Here is a 27,534-nt window from a genome sequence, read left to right as displayed (position 1 = left end):
GATATAGCATGCCTATAAAAATACTATGTAAAAATTTCAAGCATCTGCGATAAACAGTTGCTGAGAATTCTTTGACGGAAATTTGTTTGAAAAGTTTTGCTAAAAATAAACAAAGTACTCATTTAACAGGAAGATGACGTTCGATTGGTACAAAAATATATCCCACGATATGGCATGCCTTAACAAACACTGTGTTAAAATTTCAAGCATCTGCGATAAATAGTTGCTGAGATAAATGCGACAGAATTTTTTGTTACGGACGGACAGACAGACAGACAGACAGACACACAAGGGTAAAACAGTATACCCTCTCTCCTTCGGAGCGGGGGTATAAAAAAACAAATTCTGTTCAGTGATCTTTTTATTTTGAACATGCCCGACATTATGATTTCTAAGTCGACTATTAACAGACACAGCCGGTCAGACGTTCATAGCGATGTCTCCGGCCCAGTCGTCTCCTACAACACCCTCAACGAGGTCCTATTTATAAAAAAAATAATAATAATGTCATCATTCAGAACTTATCATTGGATGTACATGTATATCGGGATATATAAATATGGTTTGGTCACGTGATATTATCCCCATAAAGCCCGAATGTTTTAAGGAATTTCATCACATCACCAACCCTTATTTTTAAAATCCGGTATAACTCAAAAAGATACCTAATTCTTATTTTTACATTTGTTGCAAATTATGACGAGAACAATGCTCCAAACTTCCTTCTTTGTGATGACGAGACAACACTTCTTTATTGTAAGAAAGTGAAACAGTAAAGAAATTTCGTTTGGACAATTGAAAAAAAGATTGAAGCTTGGCGCAATAGTATCATTTCCGTTGAAGTCACGGTTAGAAAACAAAGCGACTGAAAGCTAGGTTAGAGTCTACTTAGGCATTTTCAGAGGAAATTCTATCACAGAATCAGATTCAAGAGCATAATAGTTTTTATGGGACATTATATAAAGGTAATTACGCTATTCTGTACCGGAAGTTACTTTTACGGAACAAAACGGACAGAGAAACAAACGGAGTTAAATTTGACCGTTAATGGACTAATATTCAACACAAAAGGTGATATTGAGTTTGCGATTTTGTTCGATACTTGTCATAAGAGTCAGAAATAAACTGCAACTGATTTTAACTACCTTGACAAATTGCGATTGTACAGTACCTATCAGACCCAACCTAACACCAGAGTAAACCCCAACTAAACCCCGGGTTTACTTTTTGGGTTTACCTGGGGTTTACTTTTTGAAAATTTGGGTCCACTCGGGGTTTACTTTGGGTTTACTCGGGGTTTACACTGGGTTTATTTTGAAATTGCTTTTGAGGTCAACTGTATGCACTGGAGTGTGCAGTAGACTAGTATTTTATCTTACCATCCTACTGCCTGTAATTCCTACCCGTTGTATATTCCGAATACACAGTTAGCGTCTGCTTTCAGGGGTATACTTCTGACTTGGTTTACTCTCTGTGTCTACTCTGGGTTTACTTTTGGTTTACATCTGGGTCCCCTCTAGTAAACCCGAAGTAAACCGAGAGTAAACCCAGAAGTAAACCCAGGGTTTAGTTGGGTTAAGTTTACTTTCTGTTAGGTTGGGTGTGATCGGTACTGTAATTTTTTAAAAACGCTTTGTTACGATTACAAATTGATGTTACAGGTACACCTTGCTGATGAGATGGTACACAATCGGTACCATTCTTACACGGGTTGAAATCAAAGCACGGTACTGACTCGCCTGCAAACAACAGAGAATGTGCATTTGGACAAAAGTAGACAGATAATCAGGTAAATTTGACTGATGAAATTATATACTAGTATTTAATATATACTAGAAATTATATACTAGTATTCAACACAAAAATACGTTTTGACATCTTAAATACGTTTTGACATCATATCTTAATTGCCTGGCAAAATCCTTAATTAAGATAAGATATTTGTAAGAAAAAATGGTTTTAATGGTAAAAACTTTAAAATTAACAAAAGGCCGGGACAACCTTCTCTATGAATATTTTGTCCTTAGACCTTTAAGTACCAAATTTGTGAAAATTTTATTTGTAATTATCTTTCTTTAAACACAACTGTGTTTGGGTGAATTCAAGATGAGGCAAAACTGTTTGAAAGTGTAGAAGGGTAAATATTACATGGGCGAAAATAGCCCTGTAGACAGTACTCACCACAACCATTGGGTTTAATGGTTATATCATCTAGAACAACCTCTTGATTTCCTAGCGTGCCCTCAATGGTCAACTGTTGATATAAATATAAATCATACTTGGTTATATTTTTCAATAAAGGTACAGTAAGTCATACTCTTTACACATTGTTACATTAATCTGCTTTTTGTTAAAATTAGGATTTAAAAGACCTTATATTAGTTTATGCAAAATACGTTATACCTATTAATAACAAGATGCATTCAAAATTCTTTAGGACAAATTACTCTGCACAATTATATATTTTTAAAGTAGGTTTCCATTCACTACAATCAATGCATATACTCAATATTTTTTCAAAAGCAAACTAAACAAGTAGGAAAATATATTTTATGGTGAAAATACATTTATATTAGTGCAAAGTAAATCTTCCTGCAGTGTTTTTAATCTCGTCGGCAAAATACTCATTTGTAAATATTGTTTTATTATGATGCTAAAGTCATTAATCACTAAATGAATTTATAAAAAAAATCAGATATTATAAATTAAGATCTAAAAAACATTTATTACAAGCAGAAAAAACTACTTCAAACGTATTTACGGACAATATAATACCCCAAATCGCAATTTGAAAACAATATATATTAACTTTTTCATTCACTACAATCAATATCAATGTTGTTATTTTTTTTTTTTTATTAAAAAACAATCTAGAACAAGTTGAATTTAATGAAAGAAACTTATTGAAGTAAGTACATGACTTAGCTTCAAATATATTAGATAAGTGGAATGGTAAAGTTTGAAAACATACCTTCAGATTGTTAACAGATGGAATGGTAACTTCTTGGTCTACCCACGCTTCTGTAGCATTCTCCTTGGTCAGCATTAATGCATTTGTTTTAGCTAGCCCGTCCCCTTCGTAAAATATGGAGACCGACGAAGGAAAATTGTCGGTTATATTATTGGTCGGGAAAATGTACCTGAATGACAAGCACCTCTTATTTGCTGTCAAAATGAAAGACAAACTCTACTAGTTGACCATGATCGAAGTTAATTTTTGTTTAATTCAGTGGAAAATCTTCAAACCGACATATATGACCAGTAATGTTTAAATTCAAGCTTTTTTTCCCTCCCAAACAGCGTTTGATAAACAAGTTGAATATATTGTAATATGTTAACGGTGTGACCGAGCGCAGATTTAAAACAGTGCAATTTGAATTTTGTTGAACAAAATTTATTTGAAAAGCACTCAGTAGGATCCGCCTGGTTGCCTACTCAAATCATTAGCCAAAGTTAAACTAAACGTGGCGTGCTCAGTCTACAAATTGATGTCATGTTTCATACGTAAAACGTACAAGTTTTGTCTCCGGAAAAAGTCAAAGAGAGCTACGTTATTCCGAAATGTTTTATTTTTTTCTTCTATTGTTTATCAATTCAACTCATAAGGTGACTATCGCGGTAAAATATCTAAAAGTTCCTTAAAAATGTGTTAATGTTTTTATTTTCTATCTGGTATTTTGATAAGACATACGTAAAACGAGTCGTGTTTCTTGATTGAAGCTCCATTGAAACTTAGATTGGTTTCCACAATTATTTCTTTTAATTTAAATTACCCTAAATTGAAGCATTGCAACGTTTTTAATCGAGTTTAGCAGCATGAAATATCGATTAGTGCCAGCCAATCAATGATCGAGCTAACTTTAAAAAATGGCGGTCAACATGGCGGTGCCTAGGGCTGAAAGAAAATTTTTTATCCTCAGTACCCCTAATTCAACTCTTATTTTTCACTGATTTTCTTATATACATGTATACATGTTACCTTCTTTTCTCGCTTCGCGAGGCGGGCTTCGACATTAATGAATCGTGTTTGCAGGAATGTTGGCGTGAGGTGAATTAATGATGTTAGAGAATGGTGAGGGGCCCGGATGAAGACCACATGACCAAGCGCGAAACCACAATACCTTCTCAAATACGATCTCTGTCAATCACAACGATTTTATTTGGGTTGAAGCGTGAAATGATTTTTTAAAGAGAAAAATATACGCACGAGAGAAAGTTGTTTGTTTCTTACTTATCGACAATTAATTAAATGTGAATGGAAGTTCAAGTAAATTCGAGTAGGACATATTTGCGTAGAAAAAAAACATGTATTATGCAATAAATGTCTGTACAATAAAATCAGTACTGAAGTAATGACGGGAGTTGATTTTATCGATTATTATTTATTTTAAAATCAACGATATAAATTTTGCATGCATGGCAAGTAAATTCCTTTAAGTATATGAATTACGCACATTTTTATCATATGAATTCTCCTACAGGAAATTCGTGAAAATCCAATATCAATCATGTTGTGTAATATTCACAGAATTAGTCAAACTGCGTATCAGTAATCGTAATAGTTATGAGAAATTGTATGGATCCAAGCAAAATTGAACTCTAGTCTCGTTCATCCAGACTCTCAGCTGTATCCGTTAATCTCCGACAAGCAAGAGAGACTCTCTGCTTGTCGGAGATTTACAGAGACAGCCGAGCGTCTCGTTGAACGAGACTATATTGAACTCTGGCGTAGGAATACATAAAATGTAAGACTTCAAAAAATATCTAAATTGTTTGTACCATTTAAGATCTGACTACATGTATTTACAAGGTATCTATAAATTAGTTTCCTTGAAAAACAATGCTTAAGAGCTCATTACATCGAATGTATTGATTAGAACTATATGTTGTCAGCGGTGTTGATTAGTGCTTAGGTCCAAACACTGTTTCACTTTCGGTTTGCCTAAGTAACTGCATAGGACAGTTGATTAAAATCAACTCCCAAAAACCAATTTTGTGAATGATAATACTGTAAATTTTCACTCCATTATACACATTATTCAATAAAATTATGTTGCTTTATTTTTAGACACCCAATCATATATCCTATGCGCGCTTGCTGCTTTAACAACATTTTGTCTTTTGAATGGATACTGGTAGTTCAAGTAATCATACCGATTTTATTTGGGTTGAAGCGTGAAATGCCAGTTGGTTTACATTTTTGTTGTAATTTTGTGTTTTAGATTTACCTTCAAATGTAGCCGAAGTTGTTAGTATTGACTTCGATCCGTCGCAAACCTCATATTCCCCAAGAGGGTATAAAATCAAAGCTTGGTTGTTATTTGTGCTTGCAGGAAAAATCTGAAATTGGTAAAAGATAGTATAAAAAAGTAACCCAAGTTCTGTTGATAACAAACTGTCTAAGGAGGCTAGATGGGTAAAATATTAGCAATCAGATTCATCTACAGTGTTTATAGCTCTTGCTGTTTTGTCTATAAAGTATTTAGAATAAGTAAATAAAAATTTCATACATTTTATCCTTTTTATCTCATATGTGCGATGTATACCACCAGTGTAATAAACCTTTGCTTTATCAAACGGGCAATGCTATATCGAAAACTTCCGGTTTTTGACATACATGTAGCCTCTCGCTTCAACGCTTAATTGACATATTTTCGAAGATTTTCTAGTATTTTCTACATGATAATATCAATTAATTAAAATTGATTTAAAATAGATATTGTCGAAGATTTGAATTACGAATATGAAGGAAAAAACCCAACTGTGTAGTTTATAAAGCTGCAAACCACGTTAGCTATCATCCTAACGACACGATGAACACAGAACGCTTTGGTTTTGTTTCCATACAAGAACTTACTGAAATAATGTATCCCAAGACAAATTATTAGGCTAGTGTTTGTTTAAAAAACATCAACAACTGTTCCTCGTTCGATCAATTCAAACTAACGAGCATTTGCAACTTTGACAACAAACTTGATTATTCAAATGATACCTTTAAAATTACTTTGGGTCATATAAGGGCTGTCTCAAAAGCCTTATAATATAAATCAAATTGTATGAGATAAATTGAGCTTCCATGATTGTCGGATTTTTTTATTTATTGATTATCCACCGAGTTGAAATGATATATATATATATATATATATATATATATATATATATATATATATATATATATATATATATATATATATATAAAATCACACAGTTATAGGTATCCTCTATATAATTAAATATTTTCCCTACATCTTCTTTTCTTATTTTAAAAGATGCATTTAATATCAAAAGCGTTTTCAGAATAAGATTAATGAGCAGAAAAAAAGGATCTTACTGATGATATTTCCCACTGAAACTGGGACTCGGTTCTGTCCTGTTTAAAAGCACATGTGTACAAGTCGTTATCTAGTGTGCACACATTGGTTGAATCAGCTAAAAATATTGTTAAAACAGAATATGTTTAAATGGATGCAAATTATAACATTGTTTGAAAAAATTAAAACCTTTCAAAATAAAAGATATTTCTTGATATTTGCATTCCACAAATTTTTTGGTTGTAAAAGTTGTTGAAAGTAACTGCAGTTATAACACTGTCATACACACAGGATACTCAAAGGTTAAAATGACGAGTTTTATTTTGACGTCACAAACGTTGAATGCTGTAAACTGCAAAGTCACAAGCGAAAATCAAAGTTCACGCTTGTGGCTGTTACAGTGGCTCTTTTATTAATATGAACTTACCCTTATGATAAGATAGGAATGTTCAGGTATAAATCACATTTGCAGACAATGCAAGAAGTTACAAAATGTAAATATAAGCATTAAATCATGTTTTTGAAAGATGACTTCTACTTTCATGATACAGTGGCAATATAGCATTGAATGATACAGTCTCATAACTGCTACGGTGTTTGCATACAAACTGAGTAACGCGCGGTTGCAGTTAAATATAAAAATAAAAATAGAAGTGATAAAAATATAATCACGGCAAGAATATTGGATGTGATTAGTATATTTTACCTCCGAGAAAATCACAGGTTGAACCAGACCAGTCTTCCGCGCATGTGCAAACAAAACCAGCATTTTCAGTTTCAGTGCATTTTCCTCCGTTTTTGCAAGGAAAACCGATGCAACCTTCATTAATATAAAATGTTTATTTCAGAGATAAATACGGTCCTACCAAAATATCGGCCTTTCTAAAAATATCTTAAGGTCAAGATCTAGTAAATGATTCCAGACTGTCGTTTTGTTGCTAGAACCATTATGACGTCATAATTGATTTGATGAATCTTTTCCTGTATTTTTACGGCTTTAAAGGAATTATGTAGAAAAAAAACAACAATATTTGACATTCTATATTTAACCACGGGAAAATTAATCCCGGTACCTATATTCTATTTGGCATCATTTTAAAGAGGAGGTTAAGAGCTTGTTAAATGCCGTTTTTGGAGAGACTGTAGGCATTATAGATATATTTCATTAGTCAAAAATTGACAAAACTCCGAGATTTGTTACTTTTATTCTTCATATTTCATAGAAAATGATTGTTCATTGTGTTTACCAAAAAATTAAGCCCCGGTACACCCTATGAAACAAAGATATTGTCATGAAGCATCATTAAAAGAAGTTATATATTGAATTTAGTAAAACTGTAGGCACCTTTCATTTACTAGATCTTGACCTTAAGGGTAAGAATTTATTACATTTGGGCATCGTTTTGCAACAATACTTTTGACTTATCATCAACAAATGTTTCAATTCGGTGGAAGTAAATAAGATGAAAAAATTAAAATCATTGTTGATTGTTTTTATAAAAAATTTGTTATTTGGTATCATTATGATTACTTTTTGGTAGAACACAAGGTGACTACTTGTAAAATAATTGCCAATCATATCCTTCTTATGTTTTATGATATGGGTTGTTTAACTATTAAATTATATAAATGAGGGAGAAAAACCAACTAATTATTTTCTAAATTTAGAAAATCGTCACTATACTAGTAAAATTATTCCAAAGATAATACTAACAGAAAATAATGAACAGATAGAAATAGTTAAACAAGAGGAGATTTTAAAAGAACTGGAAAATTTTTATAAAAACTTGTATGCAAATAATTTGATGATAACAGAAAGTACAGATATTTCACTAAGTGACATTCTAAAAGATTATTCTGTCCCTAAATTATCTGACAATGAAAGAAAATCAATTGAAGGATATATAACATATAAGGAAGCTTCTTCGGTTTTAAATAGTATGTCAAACAATAAAAGTCCAGGCAGTGATGGGTTCACAGTTGAATTTTTAAAAATGTTTTGGAATAAATTAGGCTCCTTTGTTGTTAGATCTTTAAATTATGGATATAAAGTAGGAGAATTATCATCTACTCAGAAACAAGGAATTATAACTTGTATACCCAAGGAGGGAAAGAGTAAATTCTCCCTTGGTAACTGGAGACCTATCTCATTGCTCAATGTAATATACAAAATTGGGTCAGGTTGTATAGCAAGCAGGATAAAAACTGTTCTAAACAAAATTATCAGTAATGACCAAACTGGCTTCATCTCTGGAAGATATATAGGGGAAAATATTAGATTGATTTATGATCTGATGAACTATACAGAAAATAATTATATTCCAGGGGTATTAGTTATGATTGATTTTGAGAAAGCATTTGATTCTGTTGCTTGGGAATTTATACAAAATACACTCAATTATTTTAATTTTTGCCCATTTATCTGTAACTGGATTAAAACTTTTCAATGTAATGTTATGTCCTGTGTGTCCCAGGCAGGCATTTTATCAAACTTTTTTAAACTTGGACGAGGCTGCAGACAAGGTGATCCAATATCGCCTTACATTTTTTTATTATGTGCGGAAATATTGTCAATTAAAATTAAAAATAATGAAGATATTACAGGAATCAAAATTAATAACACCCAATATTTAATATCACAATATGCAGATGATACATCAATAATCCTTGATGGAACTGAGAAATCATTAAGGGCAACCATGAAAGAAATAGATGACTATTATAAATTATCTGGTCTTAAAATAAACCAAGAAAAAACTCAGATTGTGTGGATAGGAAGTAAAAAATATTCTGAAGAAAAAATCTGTTCAGAAATGAATTTTCAATGGACAACTCAATTCAAACTTTTGGGCATATATTATGATGTAGATTTAGATAAAATTGTAAAACTTAATTATGACAAGAAACTTGTTAGGATAAAATCTGTAATCGAACAATGGAGCAAACGACACTTGACTCCAATTGGAAGGATAACACTGGTTAAGTTTCTTTTAATTTCACAATTAAACCACTTATTTATAGCCTTACCAAACCCTCAGAGTAAAACATTAAAAGAATTAAACAATATTCTATTCAATTTTATTTGGAATTCAAAATGTGATAAAATTAAAAGACAAGTATGTACTCAGAAGTATGAACATGGTGGGTTAAGGATGGTTGATATAAATTCCTATATTAAAGGATTAAAGTCTACTTGGATTAGGAGATTAATTAAGGATAATAATTCAAAATGGAAAACACTGCTGGAGAATTCTATTAATTTAGAAAAGCTATTAAATACAGGTTCAGATTATATTATGCAAATGCAAGAATCGTTAAAAAATGATTTTTGGAAGGAAGTTACCATAGCTTTTAAAGAAATCCAAGATAACTTAAATGTAAAATCATGGCAGGATTATTGTTGCCAGCCATTGTGGAACAATAATAAATTTAAGATAGGAAATCAGTCTTTTTTTATAAACCATGGTATGCTAAAGGAGTTAGATGTGTAATTGACTTGTTTGATGAAAATGAAAACTTTTTAGATTTTGAAATGTTGAAAAGAAATTTTAATATTCAAATGAATTATTTAACATATATGGGAGTAAGACAAGCTGTACTTTCAGATCTAAGGAAATACAACTTCATTAGAAATGAAGTTTTCAAACCTTTTATACCATTTAATATTAAAACCTTTGTATTAACAAAAAAAGGTTCAAAGCCAATGTATGATATATTAAATCAGACAAATGTAACACCAGTGGGAAAAGAAAAATGGAGTAGACATTTTGTTTTTACAGAAAAACAATGGATTTCAATATTTCATTTACCTTTTATTATTACCTCAGACTCTAAATTTCAATGGTTGCAGTACAGAATAAACCATTATATATTAACTACAAACAGTTTTATGTATAAAATTGGTAAAGTGGATACTAATCTATGTACCTTTTGTGAAGATGCTGAGGAAACAATATATCACTTATTATGGGAATGTCCAAGGGTACAACATTTATTAGCAGAATTTGTTAGAGTTTGCAACTCTAAAGGAATTAGAATAGTCCTTGATAATAAAACTTTTATTCTTGGTGTCTTAGATGATGTGAAGTCAAAAGCGTTCAATATTGTACTCATATTGATAAAAAAATACATATACAGAAGTAGATGCCAGAAAAACCAATTAACAGTAAATGCCCTTATGAATGATTTAAAACAGTTATATAAAGTATTCCAATTCTGTGCAAAAGAAAGAAGTGAAATGGATAAGTTCAATACAGACTGGGAAATTTGGACCCCTGTGATTAACTCACTCTAAGTGCTCTCTCTCTCTCCTCTCTCTCTCTCTCTCTCTCTCTCTCTCTCTCTCTCTCTCTCTCTCTCTCTCTCTCTCTCTCTCTCAATAAAAAAGGTGCTCAATATGTATTTTTTTTTCTCTCTTAGTAAACGTTCATTATATATGCATTATTGATGTAATTGTTTTCGTTGTTTTCTTAAACATACTCTGTGTTCTTGAAAATTTCTGATGTATGTACGTGATGTATGTAGAAGCAGTTGGCTTTCTAATTAACACTTCATCAAAAAAAAAAAAAAAAAAAAAAACTATTAAATTATTACTCCAGTAAGAAACACTCATGTATTTTAGCTTTTAACCTTAATTTTTTCCTATACATTTTTAATATCGCCCATCACAGGTAGTAACTTTTGACTTGCCACCAAACTGTGAAAGTTTTTTTTTGAATAACAAATATATTAATTCAATAAAAGTGAACTATTGTGAAATAAATCGTTATGGGTTCTTTACGTATACCTGAGCGATATGCTTCCACTGTGACATTAAAGCCTAGTCCTGGTGTCTTGTCACTGTGCTTGGCACTATTGAATCGTATCATCATCATGGACGGGTCTCCATACAGACTCTTCACAAACTCGGCGCCACCGACGTCCCCACATTCCCTATAAAATCGAACGATGCGCCAAAATTTGAAATTTCATTTGTTATTTTCTTCTCGGTATTTTGTCAAATAGAAATTATATCATACAGTTTTTGACTACCACCTTTGTTAGTTTAAGTAGTTTTTTAAAGTCTCCCTAACCTTATTCTTTGTTATTTAAATTTTGGAAGGCAATTAACGTCCAAATAAGAATTACTTCGTATTTTGTCTAAGAGTGCACTGTAGCACTGTAGAGCTGCAAAATTTTGATTGGCTTACTCTTTTCCAGATTGTCCAATCAGATTGTCTTTAAACTCGAGCCAATGATAACAGTCGTACTGTGAACTGTAAGGCAGTTTCATGGCGTTTATTTTTGCTTTAATTCTTGTTCCAGGTGTACCCTATAAAATATTGTGTAATGTATATGATTAAGGTAGTAAGGATCTCCTTCATATCAATTGTGAGATACTTCCTATCAAGTAGACAATATATCCAAGTAAAATTTTGTGATTTTTTTCTTTCCAAATATTGGTATAGCAAAGGGTTAGAGCGTTAACGCTAGGCCTTTTAAAGATTTTACCTAACCCACAATTTTTCAAATATATTTTTGTGTGTGAAATATACCAATATTTGAAAAAATTAACTTTCATCAACAAAATATTGACAGGCCTATAGGGATACTATAACGTTTGTAAATAATTGAATTCTCAAATGCACTCCAAACCCATATGCTTGATAATCGTATCGATGATTTTTTTTGTATACCAAAACTAAATAAAATCTAAAAATATTTAAAAAAATTTTTTTCACATTTTTATACCGAAATCTTGTTTTGCAAAAACTCATCGAAATTTACTAGTCTTCGATTTAGTGACAATTGCAAAATTACAATAACACAAAACATTCAATTAAGTTTTAAAATACATATTTCTTTAATTTTGTTCATGATTTTTTTACACAATAGTAATGAAAATGGCAAAGAAAGAAAACAAGTAGTATTTCTTTTGAAGGAATGATCGGCATGTGATATCATTGGTCAGTTTCATGAAAATATAAGGCGAAAGCATTGCATGAATAAGATATATCGTAACGTTTTGTTGCGTTCCGGAATAGCACGAAATGAATAAACTTCACTCTTAGTGGGCGAAGTGTACTTCAGATTAAAATTCTAACGCATGTAAAGAAAAACGTGATTCGAAATATTATGTTACTGAATAAATGTTTTATTTTTTTTGGTAATTAATTTTTTTTGGTAATCTACATGTAATTGAAAATTTACATGTAAATATAAATACAATGCTACCGCATGGTAGACACTGTAGAGCGATTTTCCCGATGCCTCATATGGACACACCTAGCTATGATCACCGAAGCCAATTACAATATTGCTTTAAGAACAAAACAACTGAAAGGGGCCATTTGATTACAAAATCTACAGATATCACATTATTTTGTCAACTGAATAATTTGATAATAGTTTTTCAATGATACAATCATACCTTCACCAACCAGGTACAGGTTAGACCAGAGGAAACGTAGTTAATAAGACTTAGTGCTGAGGTTTGTCCCTCTGACAGGATGATGAATCCACCGCAACCTGTGGAATGATGTAACATGGCGACAGAAATAAACTACTGGCATAATTTTGAATTTAAAAAAATGAGATAAGAAAAAATAAGACAACCCTGTACAGATTCTCCATGAAAACAAATATGTATTAACCAATTAAATCATACAGTTAATAATTTGAAGAACAGTATTAACCAATTAAATCATACAATTAATAATTTGAAGAACAATATATTAATTTATAACTAGACTCTTGTTGCAAAAGCAACAAAAAGGTCTTCCGTTTTGATATACATGTATCGATTGAATTGTAAGAAATTGCTTCTCTGACGTAGAAAAAATAGTGGATATGATTATTATTGTGAATGAAATATCCAAACATTATAAAATTACTTTCATGTACAAAACAACAAGAATGAAAAAGAGATCAATTTTTGAAGTAATTTCTGTGCCGACCGCAGGTAGCGCCGAACCAAACAAGCAAGTTAAACATTTGTATAATAATAAGTCAATCTTTCCTCAAAGTTTGGTTGTTCACGTCTTTGCCAAAATCTGAGATCTCGTTGAAACTATATTTTTTCTCTCTGGACCGGCAACGGACGAACGGAAGTGATTGATAAAACAATAGCTGATATTTCTCGAACATTTGCCAAGTGTACATCACTGTTGATCGTGCTAGATGAAACACTTAAAAAAGTAAGTTAAACGTGTGAAAATCATGGTTTGTTTTAACCCTTACAGTGAAGTGAAGGTTGACAAAATAAAACCTGTTAAACACATCTTCAATCAAATGTCTATTATTCATGAAAGCTTAGTGACGCAATCACTTACAGTGACTAAAATCTCGTGGGCATCAAATTTGTAAAAAGGAAAGCTATTTGAGATATCTCACCGGAAGTTGAAATTGTTTGCTTATTTAACATTGTATATATGACACATAAAAGATTTTATAATGATATATTCACTCCATTTAAAAAAAAAAAATAAGAAAAAAAATAATTTTTGAAGTGCTTCCGGTGACGACCGAGAGTTACGCCGAACAAAACAAAATAATGTAAACACATCTTTTTACATAGGTCTATCATCCTACAAAGCTTGATTGTTCAAGTCATTATCGTTTTTGAGAACTCAAGGACTCAAGGTTTTTTTGGTCTCGGGACAGGAAACGGACAAACAGAAGTGCTCAATGAAAACAAAAGTTAGTATTTCTTTGAACATTAGACAACAGGACTTAATTGTCTATCACTGTATCTAAAGTTGTCAACAAAAAACAGTTAAACTTTTAAACAACTTGATTTATTTGAACTCTGCCGGTGTGGACCGGAAGTGACAGTTGACAAAATGAAAACAGTTAAACACATCTTCAATCAAATGTCTATTATTCATGAAAGTTTCGCGTCTTGATCACTTACAGTTTTTGAGATCTCGCGGTTCAAACATTTGTTTTAAAAAGGCTACCTGAGATATTTGAGATATCTCACCGAAAGTAGAATTTTTATGTTAGGTTAACATCGGATAGATGACATATGTAAGCATTTATACTTATATTTAAATTCTCTATGAATTATATTAAATGCGTAAAAGTATAATTTTTAAAGAGCTTCCGGTGACGACCGGAAGTTACGACGAACAAAAAATAATAATTAAACACATCTACAGCTATAGGTCTATCATCCCTCAAATTTTGGATGTTCAAGTCTTTATTGTTTTTAAGATCTCATTGTCCAAAGCTTTTTGCCGTTGGACAGGAAACGGACGACAGGAAGTGAATTTTGAAAAAAAAAAACGCCTTGAGATATGATCGTTGTCTATCTGTCTTGAAAATTTATCCAGCCATCTCTGAGAAATTTTATAGACAAAAGAAAAGGAAACAAAAATAGGAAGAAGAAGAAACATTACAATCACTCTAAGGTCTTCCGTTGGAAACAGAAGACCTTAGATATAATGAAAAAGCCTACATATCTAGATACAAAGTGTACATGAGCTTGGCTGGTACCTGATTCAATCGTTTTTAAATAGGCACATGCTTTGCAGAATTTGATTAAGGAAGATGGGTCGTTAATAAATTATTCCTCGGCCATAAATTTTTAGAGCTTCAAACTATGATGAAGTGATGAAAAAATCGGCACAATCTGGCTTTAAAATTTGATTTTCTCTCTATATCTTCTTCTCAAGGAGATAAGAATAGTATGTATTAAAATGGCCATGACCATTAATCCCTCTTAACTAGACCTACAATTAAATTCAAACCAAATGTTTTGGTCAACCATTGCTTTTTTGTTCTTGAATAACTAACCTGGACTAGTGTCTAACTGGGAACAGTCTGGCCCTCTAAGTCCGGGGGGACAAGCACAGCTACAGACTGAGTTGGACTGTTTAAGAACACCGCCATTTTTACACACATTGGTGCAACTTGCTGAAATAATAAGAATTAATTATAAAACACAATATTTTAACAAAAATCGGCAGTCGTTTTAACAGTTCAACAAATTAAAGCAAAACAAAACAACCCCAAGAAAACAAACATTTGAGGACAAAAACCAGAACACAGAACATCCCTTACAAACAAATAATTCAAACTATCAATTTTAATGTTGCTGATACTAACTTAAAGCGAATCAATTTTGAAATCAAAACTTCAATATTTAAGATTTAAAAATTTGAATGTTTCTCCATATCTTAAAACAAAGCTCTTCTTTTAAAAGAAATTAATATAGAATAAAATTGATCACAACTCTCTGTCCCTCTTAACAACGATTTATAAATAACACAAAGTATATAAGTAAGTATTACCTGTGCAATGATAGGCGTCGTTTATTTCTGCTATATCGTAAATAGTCAGGGTCTTTCCACCCTCTGTCACAAGGTACTCCAGATCAGGGTTGATCAATTCCATGACCTTTTCTTTGTTCTTACTGAAGTCCTTCAAGATTCATGACAAAATAAAATCAAAATGCAAATTAGCTATTACGGAAGCTTGTCACAAGCAGAACAGTTCAAGTCAAAATATTTGTTTGTACATGTTTTAAACTAAATAACAATCTATTGATATAATGGCAAAACCATCGTTTATGATATTTACATAAAGGCTTACATTTTGTTTTTACTGTAAATTGACATTAAAGTTTCTGATTAATCATTTTTTGTTGAAAGTTTTGGTATAAAATATACATAATAATGACTATTCTGTGGAATCATTAAAATTCGTGGTGGCTCAATTTTCGTGGTATTCGTGGGTAGCCCTCCCCCACGAATTTACATCCTCGACCAAAACAAATTTTAAAAGAGTTTGTTATCTTACTAATACTAAAAACCGACAAATCCACGAAATGACATCCCCACGAATAAGCAAAAATCCCACAATCCACGAAAATTGACCCCCAAGAATTTAAATGATTCCACAGTATATAAATATATGTACTTCTGTTGTTTGATGCTATATAGATCCTTTATTTTGAAAAGAAGTGTAAGGGTAATAAATTGGAATTCATTCCTTAATCGTTATACAGAACTCTTGTCTCAAAGGAATGATAATATAAACGTAGTCGTTAAATGGTCGCGACCATACAATCCTCTAAATATTGACCAAGACAAAAAGAAATTAAATTAATCTAAACCATAAAATACGCTTAAGAAAATCAAATGATTGATAAGGTTTTTCACTGTTATGCGTTAAAGCAGTTTAAAAAAGACTGATATATATTCTTCTGTTTCACTTTTGCTTCTTTTACACAATATGACCTTAATAATTACATATAAGGCTTTCTGGAAACCCAAAGAATTTAATATATCTCTTGAATGGGAGAGGTTTAAATATTATTTATTACCAATCATCACCGATATTAATTGTATCACTGATAACAGGTCATTAAAAAATAATTCGTTTGCTGTTATAGTTTATTTTCTAAACATATATCAATTAATTTCATTTGATAATTAAGTACATATCCTCACCCAAAGTCCGTATTGCATAATCGATGAGAGGTCATAAGGGGCATCATTCTTTGTCGGTTGTAAGAAATTGTTATAAGCATTTTTTTCAATCATATTATCCCAATTAAATTTCACATGTCTATTTCTATCTCCTCTAGTTTGTTCATGGTCACCTCCCATAGCATGTAACATTTCGTGAATAACTACGTCCAGCTGAAAATGTACGACAATGTATGACATATCGGTTAATAGAAAATAAAAAATTATTACGAAACCCAAATTCAAATGACTTCACTAGAAGTAGTAAGCTACATGTTATTCAATTGATTAGATATTCCTAAGGTGGCTAAATTGTCACTTTTGTAAAAGTAATATATTGCTACACAAAGATATTCTTTCGAAGGAAATTAATATATTCCAACTTAATCAAAGACCTACCAACCCTCTTAGAACTTTAATTGTCGACTGATATGCAAAATCAAATCAAAAGACATTGTTTTATATACTTATTTTTTTTTGTTACCGCTTACATATAGACACGATAACTGTCAAGAGACTACATGCTTTATTTTAATATTTTTTTATTGTTAACCTCTAACATATAAACATATTTATAAACTATTTAGAGACTACATATTATGCCTTCATATTTTGAATGATTTATCTCTTCATGTAACAAATAATCATAATTATGAACTATTTAAAGTCTACATACGATGTTTTTTTTTATTTTTTGATGGTTTATTTTCAACATTTTATCATAATAATTAACTTTAAAAAAAAAAAGTTTACATACTATGTTTTCATTTTTTTGATGTTTTTTTTTTTTTTTACTAATTTTCAAATCATAATTATGGACGATTTAAAGTCCAATATTGTGGTTTATTTTTAACATTTAATAATAATACTGAGCTATTAAGAGTAACATAAAAATGTTTTTTCTTCAATATGTTTATAGTTTATCTCCACATGTAACATATAAACATAATCATTAACTATTTAAATATCCCATACAATGTTTACATATATATATATATATATATATATATATATATATATATATATATATATATTACCGACACCACAAAATTCTGTAAACAGTCAGTAACAAACCTAATAAGTGTTTTGTTTTGTCGAGGACCTAAAGTTTGATATATAAACAACAAAAGATAATACATAACAATTAAATTCATAGGCTTATTATCGAATTTAGTACCTTTCTCGTCAGTCGTCTGTGTAAAAACGGGATGCCATTGTATAGAGGATCGTTCTATTACGTCACGGACAAAGGGGGTCACTCTAAATATTTTGGGGCTTAAAAATTAAAGGTATGGTTGAACGTTTGTGTAAAAAATCAGCTCAAATATCGTTACGTCCGTCATGTTGCCGTATAAATTTTGAAGCCAGCCGTTTAAAGAAATTTAAAAGGCAATCACGTGACGCGATTCATCCAATGACGTCGAGACATTCTAGTCCGAGGCAAAACAAATATATATATATATATATATATATATATATATATATATATATATATATATATATATATATATATATATATATATGGATTATTTCTACATGTAACAAATAAACATAATTATAAACTATAAAGAAAGCAGTCTTTGTTTTCATGTTTTTGTATGGTTTACCTCTGACATATAAACATAATGCTCAATTGTACTTTAAAATTACATAATGTTTAACATGTATTTTTTTTTTCATTTTTTTTTCATACCACTTACATAGAGACAGTATGAGCTGTTTAGAGACAGCGTTTGCCCAGAGGTTAGTTCGCTTATATCTCCACTTTTTCCAACAACTGAAGAACAACTGAAAAGAAGTATCGCATTTAAAGCGCTTCAAAAATTAAGTAAGTTTTACACCAAATATTTAAGGCAAATTAGTCTTAAGACCTTTATTTTTTTTACTTTCATATACACACATATCAGAGTTTATGCATAGTGCATAAACAAAAGTATACTACTGGAAAAAAGAAACTGTGCATTATAAAATTTAGTATAGTTTTTCCATATCTATTGTTTGTATTTATAAAATTTTAACAATCGACTATGGTATTGTGTTTGACAATATCGTATGGTAACAGTTCGGGTACACGGACTTTTTCATGGTAAGTGAGCACCTGTTGTTTATTGAAGAATTTGTACGCACGAGTTTTACGGGCCAATACTGTTTGGAATAAGAACTGTAAAGGATTTGTTTAAACTTTTTTGTTAAGGAAACAACTTTAGTTTCAACAAAATTTACCCCTATGTCATGTCACGACTCAACGAAAACCAACGTAATCATGCTGGTGGGATACTGCAAGCTGGAATGGCACAAAATACTGTAGCAAGACACTTCGGAGTTCATCGTAAACCATCCAGTCATAATGGAGACGTTTTCAACAATCTGGCAACACCTAGGATCGCCCGCGCTCTGGGCGACCTCGTTTGACGTCAAGTCAACAGGACAACCACATTAGACTTGTGCATCTGAGAAATCATTTCCAGACAGCAAGTTTGACTGCCAGTAGCATTCTAGGGCTTTGACCAATTAGTCCAAGAACCGTGCGTAATCATCTGCGCGAGCAAAACATCAGACCAAGACGTCCTGCGGTGCGCCCAGTACGGCTTCAACGTCATCTTGTCGCCAGACCAGCGTGGTGCACACACCATCTGCGATTCAGAACTGGGCCAATATTCTTTTCACTGACGAATTCAGATTTCATTTGGATATCAGTGACGGCCGTTGTAGGGTTTATCGTCGCGTTGGGGAGCGTTACCAGGACGCTTGTGTTGTGCAACGTCAACAATTTGGTGGAGGTAGCGTTATGGTGTGGGGTGGAATACCAGCACGGGGAAGGACCCCTCTAAAAATTGTCAATGGACATCTCACCGGTGTACGCTATCGAGATGAAATTATTCAGCGTCATGTGATACACATCATACAGAGACATCAAAATCATATCACTCTGCGGCAAGACAACGCAAGACCACACGTTGCACGTGTAGTCAGGGACTTGTTTGTTCAACAGAATATCGATGCCTTGCCTTGGCCAGCTGTTTCCCCCGATTTGGCGCCGATCGAGCACGTTTGGGATGAAATGGAAAGACGTTTACGCCGTTTACCAAATCAGCCAGTGCCATTGGCTGATTTAGGCCAGGCTTTAACCAACATCTGGAACAAAATCCCTCAAGCATTTCTGAACACTTTAGTGGCATCAATGAGGCTTCGCTGTCAAACATGCGTGAACGCAAATGGTGGTCACACGCGTTATTGATTTTGTTAATTCAATTTCAAATAACAGTGACTTTCGATTGTGCTGATTTTGACGTTTTTCGACGTTTACATTAATGTATTATGAGATGTTGTTACGAATAAATGTTAGAAGTATTACAAAAAATGAATTTGTTAATTGTAATTTTAAAATGTTTTTTCATATATGAAATAATGCACAGTTTCTTTTTTCAGCTAGTATATATAGTTGCAATCAAAAATATACATTCACCGTATACGTTTGACTTATCCATTCGATATTAAAACATGATCTAGATGTAAATCTACAAAATTCTCCTTAGAAAAACTATAATGTAATTTTACAAAGTGGTGGTAAATATGATTTTTTTTCATGAAGGGAAAAATATTAAGATTCAAAATAACAAAAAAAAAGTCAAATCTTTTGGTTTTAGAATTCGTAATGATATTTGCATTGAGCCTCAACGTTTTTCACTTTGCACAATAAATTGTTCTATAAATAGAATGATAAAACTTTTAACATATAAATTTCATACTTTTCGAAGAAGGATTGCATATTTTTAATTCAGTAGTCTCCAGACTTTGAGGACTTATTTACCATCTACATATTGTTTTCGTCTAAATATTCTGGTACGTGCCTTTTTCTATCAAAAAAATCTAAACAGAGTGCCTAGCTGTTGCCCAGTTGTATTATGTTCAAATACAAAATAAAAAGTTTTTTAAATGAAAAATCATTACTCTTCTCCATTGAAAATCCTGACATATTCTTGTTCGTTCTCCCTCGGCTTCCATGTGACACACGATGAATTGTGAATGATCTCTACAGCCCAGTAGATTAAATTATACAGTCCGCTTGCATCAGAGGAATCTACAGATATAAAAATGTTATGTTTTGAAAGCATTGGATATTAACCTTTTATTTGATTTCATAATTGATAATCAATATTTAATTGATTCAAAAGGCATTGCTTTTTTAATTGTGTGTACATGTTATACAAAAAACCATTTAAAACGTCATGTTCTTTTTTATCGTTCAACAACAGCTTTGTTCGGTCCTTGGCATAAAAATGTCAGGTTAATATATTTTTACATTTTTGGTTCACATTTGTAAAAGATGGCCAAAAATCTCCCTTAACTTCTACCATCATAATATCATAAAAAACGTCCCCTACTTTTACTGAATACTAACCGAAAGAAGCATAGTCTATTACGTATGGAATAACTCCATTTTGCCACAATAATGGAGAGTCTTCTTTAAAATTTCTCTTAGAGAGAGGGGTGCTTTGTTTTTCTTCCGGGTGTGGCTAAAAAAATTAAAAGCACACGTAGAAGATATATATTTTTATATACATCTTTAAAAAATAGAACTATTACCGGTCCGATAACAAATATTGAAAAATAGAAATGAAAAAGGCAGCATTAATTTTAAAACATCAGCGCTTTCATTTCATTTCATTTGATGTTTAGATATGTACATACTATTGATAATAAAATTGCATTGATTGATGTACTGTATAAAGGTTTAATTTCGCCATGTTTTTTGGTCCTTTTACGGTCTTAAAATATCCCAGAGTGACTTTTTTTAAAAATATACATTATATTTTAAAATTGTTATGAAATCTCCCAGTCTTAATCTCGCCTTCTGACAATGAGGGCGAAAGCACCGGGCCGAAATTAAAACAGGGCGAATATTTTACGCTATAGACAGTTACACCATCATAATGAATATCATAAGCCTATGGCTAATACCAGGCCTTTTGGGAAGTTCAGAATATGGTGGTCGTATTTCTGATTTTGTAGATATTTCTTCAACTCAGGATGAATGTTCTTTGGCTATTAATAGAAGAAATGTGATATTATTTAGAAAAAAATTAATACCCACAATGTTGCAAAAGTAGTTGATTTTATATATTAGTCTATATGCGCAGAACAATAAAAACCCATGAAAGTGGTAATTGGCAATGTCACAATTATTATGATTGCATTCAGTTTTTTTAAAAATATATATTATTTAAGCAAAGGAAAATGTCATTTATATAACTTTAAAATTTGAATATTTTCCTATATATTTATACAGAGCCTTTTTTAAAAAGTTCAATCACTTTAAATAATAATTAAGACTAAATTAAGATATTGCATAAACCAGCTTACTTTGAATTTTCCATTCTTTGTATCTACACTCTGTTTTTCGGCATCATTCTCTAAATCCGAATCGGGGTCAAGGTCCTAAAATGTTTACATTTCATTTTAATTCCTTGTAAGTTAAAGCAAATTATTTTAATTTAAAAAACAAAACTAATATAAACTCTAAAAAATAAACAAGCAGGACATATAGAATCTTAAATTAAAAAAAAACTATTTTGTCAATGATTAAGATCGTTTAATGAAATTGCAAATTAAATGCATTTAATTGATTTTCGAAAAATACGAGAACAATTCACGGGTTTTTGCACAATTGTTTTAAAGGGGCATGGTCATGGTAACGATTTTTGTCAAACTCAATTTTTCTGTATTTCTTATTTACAATGTTTTAGGAATGCATTTCCAGTGATCTAGTGAAAAAAGAGCAAGTTGTAGAGTTATAAGCAAGATATAGGGCTCACAATAAAGGACTCACAATTTGTTGTCATTAAAACAAGGCCCCTTTTCTTTTCTTTTTTTTAAATAGGTTCAATATATCAGTAAAAAATCTTTTTTCAAGTTGATTTGTCAGTCTTCTTTTTTTATTTTAGGCATACATAAAGAGTTCCTAACGTTTATCATATTTATTTAAGGTCTAAAACTGAATTTTCTACTTCAACATTCAGAACGTAAACGCAAGCTTTGTTTACATAACAAATAAATGTAAGCTCTGAAACTCGCTCATAACTAAACCATGGCACTCAATTTTTGGTCGACTATTGAAACTGCCTTAGTGAAACATTATAAACATTAAGATCGGGAAAATATTTTTTTACAAAAATTGTGACCATGTCATGATCTTTGGTCAAATTCTTTTTTTCTGTTATTATTATGAACAATGATTTAGGAATGCATCTCCAATGAACAAATAAAATTGGAGAGTCAGTAGTGAAGTTATAAGCAAGATACACGACTCACAATTCTTTGTCATGTAAACAAGGCTCGTGCCCTGTTTTTGTTTACATTAGTACAATATACCGGAATTTTTTTTTTTCAAGCTGATATTTCAATCTTCTCATTCATTTTAAGCATAAAGAAACAGATCTTAACGTTTCCACATACATTTTAGGTCTAAAACTGGAGTTTTCACTTCAACGTTCAAAATGTAAACACAAGCTTTGTTTACATAGTAACGAATTGTAAGCTCCGTAACTCGCTTATATCTCTACGAATGACAATTAAATTATGGTTGCCTATTCAAAATGACTTACTGAAGCACTATAAACATTAAAATCGGGAAAATAATTTTTGACCAAAATCGTGACCATGCCTCTTTAAGGTTAAGCCTCCAATAAAAACTTAGTTATGCCAAAAGGGAAAATGCTAAGGCCAGTTTGACCCATTCAAGAGGAAGAACAAACCCAGAGGTAAGAGGTATCAACCAATTGAGTACAGGTTGAAGAAGAACACTAACTACCGTCCGCAATACTCCACTAAGTGGTGGATATTGTAAATTCAATGACATCAATATAAGATTTAGTCACGATTTTATTACGGAAATTTGTTCTAAAATGCTTGCAGTTAAACTGTTTTTATAACTCAGCAAGTGTGTGGTGGCGGAACTCGTTGACAGACAGTTTGATACATTTGCAAGTTTAAGCGATTTCACAATCTGGTCGCGGACGCAGATTGTCAGCCGACACCATTCCCAGCGACGCTGTGGTATATTTTTGAGACAAAATCACTCGATTATTAGATGCAAGCATTTCAGCGAAACCAAAGCTGTACATTTTCAAGCTTTAAATTATTTGAAAAATTGCATAATCATGCAATAATCTACATGAAAAATGACCAGTCCCCTCAGAACGTTTTCTACTATATATCGTATATCATTCTAGCAAAGGCTCCGCGGTCTCAACGTATATCGGAGGTATTTTTTTACACAAACTGAGACAAATGGGGACTTTTGGACTATTTCATCGTTAAAAAATTTCTAGAGGGGTGATGAAGAATAAAGGAGCCTCGACACAATTTTAGATGAACATTTTTAAATTTTCGGAATACGAAACACTTTTGATAGGCCCGTTTTCCTTGGTCTTTTCCGGGCTTTTCAGGGTAGGAGAAAAAGTGTATACTTAAGAGCAATCCAAGCATATCCCATTTACAATTCGATATATAAAGTTTAGTACGTTCAAAAGGGTCCCCTATGTTTCTACATGTATCCAGGTATGAATCTCAAAAAGGATCTAAAGGAACCCATGTTTTATTACCATCTATTCATCAAAGAAATATACGCCCAGTTTCTAACTTGAAAATAATTCTTGCAGTGAGAACTGTGCTGAGGGTTCATTAATAATCTCCGCTGACTAGATTTCAGTTCAATGCAGTCCCGAGAAAAACTCTTCTGACAATCGATTACAAATTTTCAATTTACAGATCGTATTCTTTTAGAATTCGTGCTGCAACGTGCCTCGCCTCTAAATGGGTTTCTCATGACAAAATCGTTTACTATGGCGATGGAAACATTTCTGAAATATATCAGAATAGATATGATGTAAGCGATGATAATGAATTAAATTCTCTTGTTATTTCTTTATTCTTAAGGACATCTTGTATGGATCTTGAAATCTAAATTTGGTTACTGGGCATGTAGATGGACAGCTTTGACTACAAACTTACGTTTAGTTAATTTAGCTGTTCAAATAACTTGGATTGGCTAACGGAGAATAAGATAGGGGGAGTTCATCTCCGGTATTAAGAAAATAGCAAAATATCCATTTCCCGCATACTCAATCATTCATTCATGAGGGAAACGATATCAGTTCAATCAAGAGCGAGAAATTGTGTACAAGATTAAAGCACGACCCACGTTTTGTGACAGATTACCAAATTGTAAAAAAAAAATATATATACTAGTATGGTCTGATATACTCCAAAGACGAGCAGAAACGGAGCAAAAACAGAAAAAAGATTAATGCAGCTGGTCAAAGGGCGGTCGCATCTGTTAATGGTGAAGTTGTAAATCACCCTAATATAGAATTTTCGGAGGAGGGTCTATAACGCGTTGATGGAGTGCATTTGTCGCATGTACAGTACCTATCAGACCCTACCTAACACCAGAGTAAACCCCCCAACTAAACCCTGGGTTTATTTTTGGGGTTTACTTTGGGTTTACTTTAAGTTTACTTTTTGAAAATTTGGGTCCACTCAGGGTTTACTTTGGGTTTAGTCGGGGTTACTTTGGGTTTACTTGGAAATTGCTTTTTTGGTCAACTATACACACTGAAGTGTGAATCAGACCCCTAATTTATCTTACAATCTTACTGCCTGTTATTCCCGCCCCTTATGTATTCCGAATCCACAGTTAGCGTCTGTTTTCAGGGGTGTACTTCTGATCGGGGTTTACTCTCTGTGTCCACCCTGGGTCACTCTAGGTTTACTCTAGTAAGTGAGTCCACTCTAGTAAACCCGTAGTAAACCCATGGTTTAGTTGCGGTTTACTTTCTGATAGGTTGGGTCTGATCGGTACTGTAGGAAATGCGAATACCAGTATGCATGTACCAAACACTACAATCTGCCATAAAAGCAGCTCTAATTTCCTCCAAAAGTTCATTCCTTGTGCGACAGAGATTAATAAACATCTCTAAATGGCGGAAATGTCAGACAAGCAAACTGAGACATTATTTGTCATTATATGACTATAAAATTTTTGATTATCATGTACTTTACATGTTTGGTCAATCATATGGTGGCTCCCTATCGCTGCTCTAGGAGGCCATACAAGCTTGCTTAGGAGGACACTACAAGCTTGCTTGCGAGGGCACTAGAAGATTGTGTGAGGAATCTGTTAACAGTAAGCTCATACCTTGCTCAGTATTACGGGTGGTTTTTTTTTGGCTTTACTTGATATGATTGACTTACCTGTTCTGTATAACAGGACGTAGCCCCGTTAAGGAATCCCCTACTAGGCAATTACATTGATATCCCCGCTGACTCGCTAAGAGTTACCTTAGGAGTCGAACTGTACATATTGTAACGCAATACTATGGATTACCCAAGAAAGCGCGGTGCCGTAACTCCCGTTACCAATTTAGATGTATGGCGTCCATTGATTGCTTGTCTGACATTTGTCATTGAAACAATTATTAAAGCTGCGGTCAAAAACATCCAAATACAAACTTGTGTAGATTGTTTTTTTTTTTGGAAAATATTTTATTAAAAACATTTTTAAAATACAGTACAATTCATTTTACTTTGCAATTGTTTATGATTTTATTTTTGTGATATGATCAACTGTTATCGTCATGTGTATTAAACAATAAAATGAAATAAATTTTATTATCATAATGAAGTAGTAATAAAATACCTTTTCCAGAGGGTCGTCATTGCTAGGTTTTTCGTTCGTTTGAAGAATACTTTCGAAGAGATTTCCTTTTCAAGAAATATACAAGGGAAACATCATAAATATATGACATATTAAAAGTGTGGTTAACCAACTTTTATTCGTGTGCATTAAATTTTCACGAGGTTTATTTACACTTAAAACATTTATTTCCGCAATAATGCCCTATGCCTCTTATGTGCAAACAAATCTTTTTTACCGTTAGCCTGTAAATGAATTTGAACTGTTGTACATGCATATGAGAACAAATGCAAAAGCGAAAATTAGACCTGATTTTTTACTTTACCAAAATGTTTGCTTTACATACATGTAACAGCACACTGCATGTTAGGTTAACGGTCAAAACCAATATATAAGAAATATTAGCAAACATACTTTGTCAAGTTATTTATCACTACCGTTACCAATTATTTTGCTAAGTTCGTTAATTCTTTTATTCTTTTTTTCCAGATCTGTTTCAGAATATAAATGTATATTGAATATCATGTGCTAGAGTAGAAAGGTACAAAGAGCAAGTTTTACCCAAACTACATAAAATACAGCAATTTTTGTTGGCACAAAAAGTTAGTATGTATTTACTGTGACAAGTTATTTCAAGAGAATTTAAACATTTTTAATAAAAAAAAATATTCTGTTACTACATATATGACCCCCTATTCTGAGTAATAAATATTTCATTCAAGTCAATATTGTATCTGCGGATATTTGCTTTGAAACGCTCCCAAACATTTTTGATAGAACAAAATCCTGTATGAGTGTAATCATATTTTGTCGATAGTTTTTTTAATCTAAGGATAAAGTATATCTTACTGGCATTAATCAGGTTTTAAACAATTCTATTTTACAAGATTTAAAAAATTCTCTAAAAATCAAAATGTTTAATCCTGAATCAGAAAAATGACGGCCGAAGTAGGTTATCCTATTTTACCAGTTATCAATTGAAATCCTTACCCCTTTTGAAGCCCTCACTGAGTCCTATCGTTGTAGAGACAATGCAAAATAAGAATACCAACGTAAACTTCATCGTTGGAGGTTG

At 32.0% G+C, this 27,534-nt stretch overlaps 1 protein-coding gene across 2 annotated transcripts; it reads right to left on the bottom strand.

Annotated features, from left to right (window-relative positions):
- Positions 1 to 342: 342 nt before the first annotated feature.
- LOC128162762 (zinc metalloproteinase nas-36-like) lies at positions 343 to 27,534 on the bottom strand. 2 transcript variants are annotated; one of them, XM_052826136.1, is made up of 20 exons: positions 27,450 to 27,534; positions 26,463 to 26,527; positions 22,127 to 22,201; positions 21,725 to 21,808; positions 21,165 to 21,279; positions 20,714 to 20,843; positions 18,463 to 18,550; positions 16,745 to 16,936; positions 15,584 to 15,713; positions 15,087 to 15,206; positions 12,721 to 12,818; positions 11,501 to 11,622; positions 11,098 to 11,243; positions 7,018 to 7,131; positions 6,332 to 6,429; positions 5,229 to 5,340; positions 2,972 to 3,165; positions 2,182 to 2,254; positions 1,668 to 1,739; positions 384 to 480 (listed from the first exon to the last, which is right to left on the bottom strand). In XM_052826136.1, the coding sequence occupies exons 1-20, from the start codon at positions 27,520 to 27,522 to the stop codon at positions 470 to 472; spliced, it is 2,112 nt and encodes a 703-aa protein (XP_052682096.1). In that variant the 5' UTR covers positions 27,523 to 27,534; the 3' UTR covers positions 384 to 469. The 2 variants fall into 2 exon arrangements, with proteins under 2 accessions (XP_052682097.1, XP_052682096.1); XM_052826137.1 differs by lacking the exon at positions 1,668 to 1,739 and having other exon boundaries at positions 343 to 480.

Source organism: Crassostrea angulata, chromosome 9 (assembly GCF_025612915.1).
Source record: "Crassostrea angulata isolate pt1a10 chromosome 9, ASM2561291v2, whole genome shotgun sequence".
Classification (NCBI taxonomy): domain Eukaryota; kingdom Metazoa; phylum Mollusca; class Bivalvia; order Ostreida; family Ostreidae; genus Magallana; species Magallana angulata.
The sequence above is the reverse complement of the archived record's forward strand: the minus strand, read 5'-3'. Positions and strand labels throughout refer to the sequence as shown.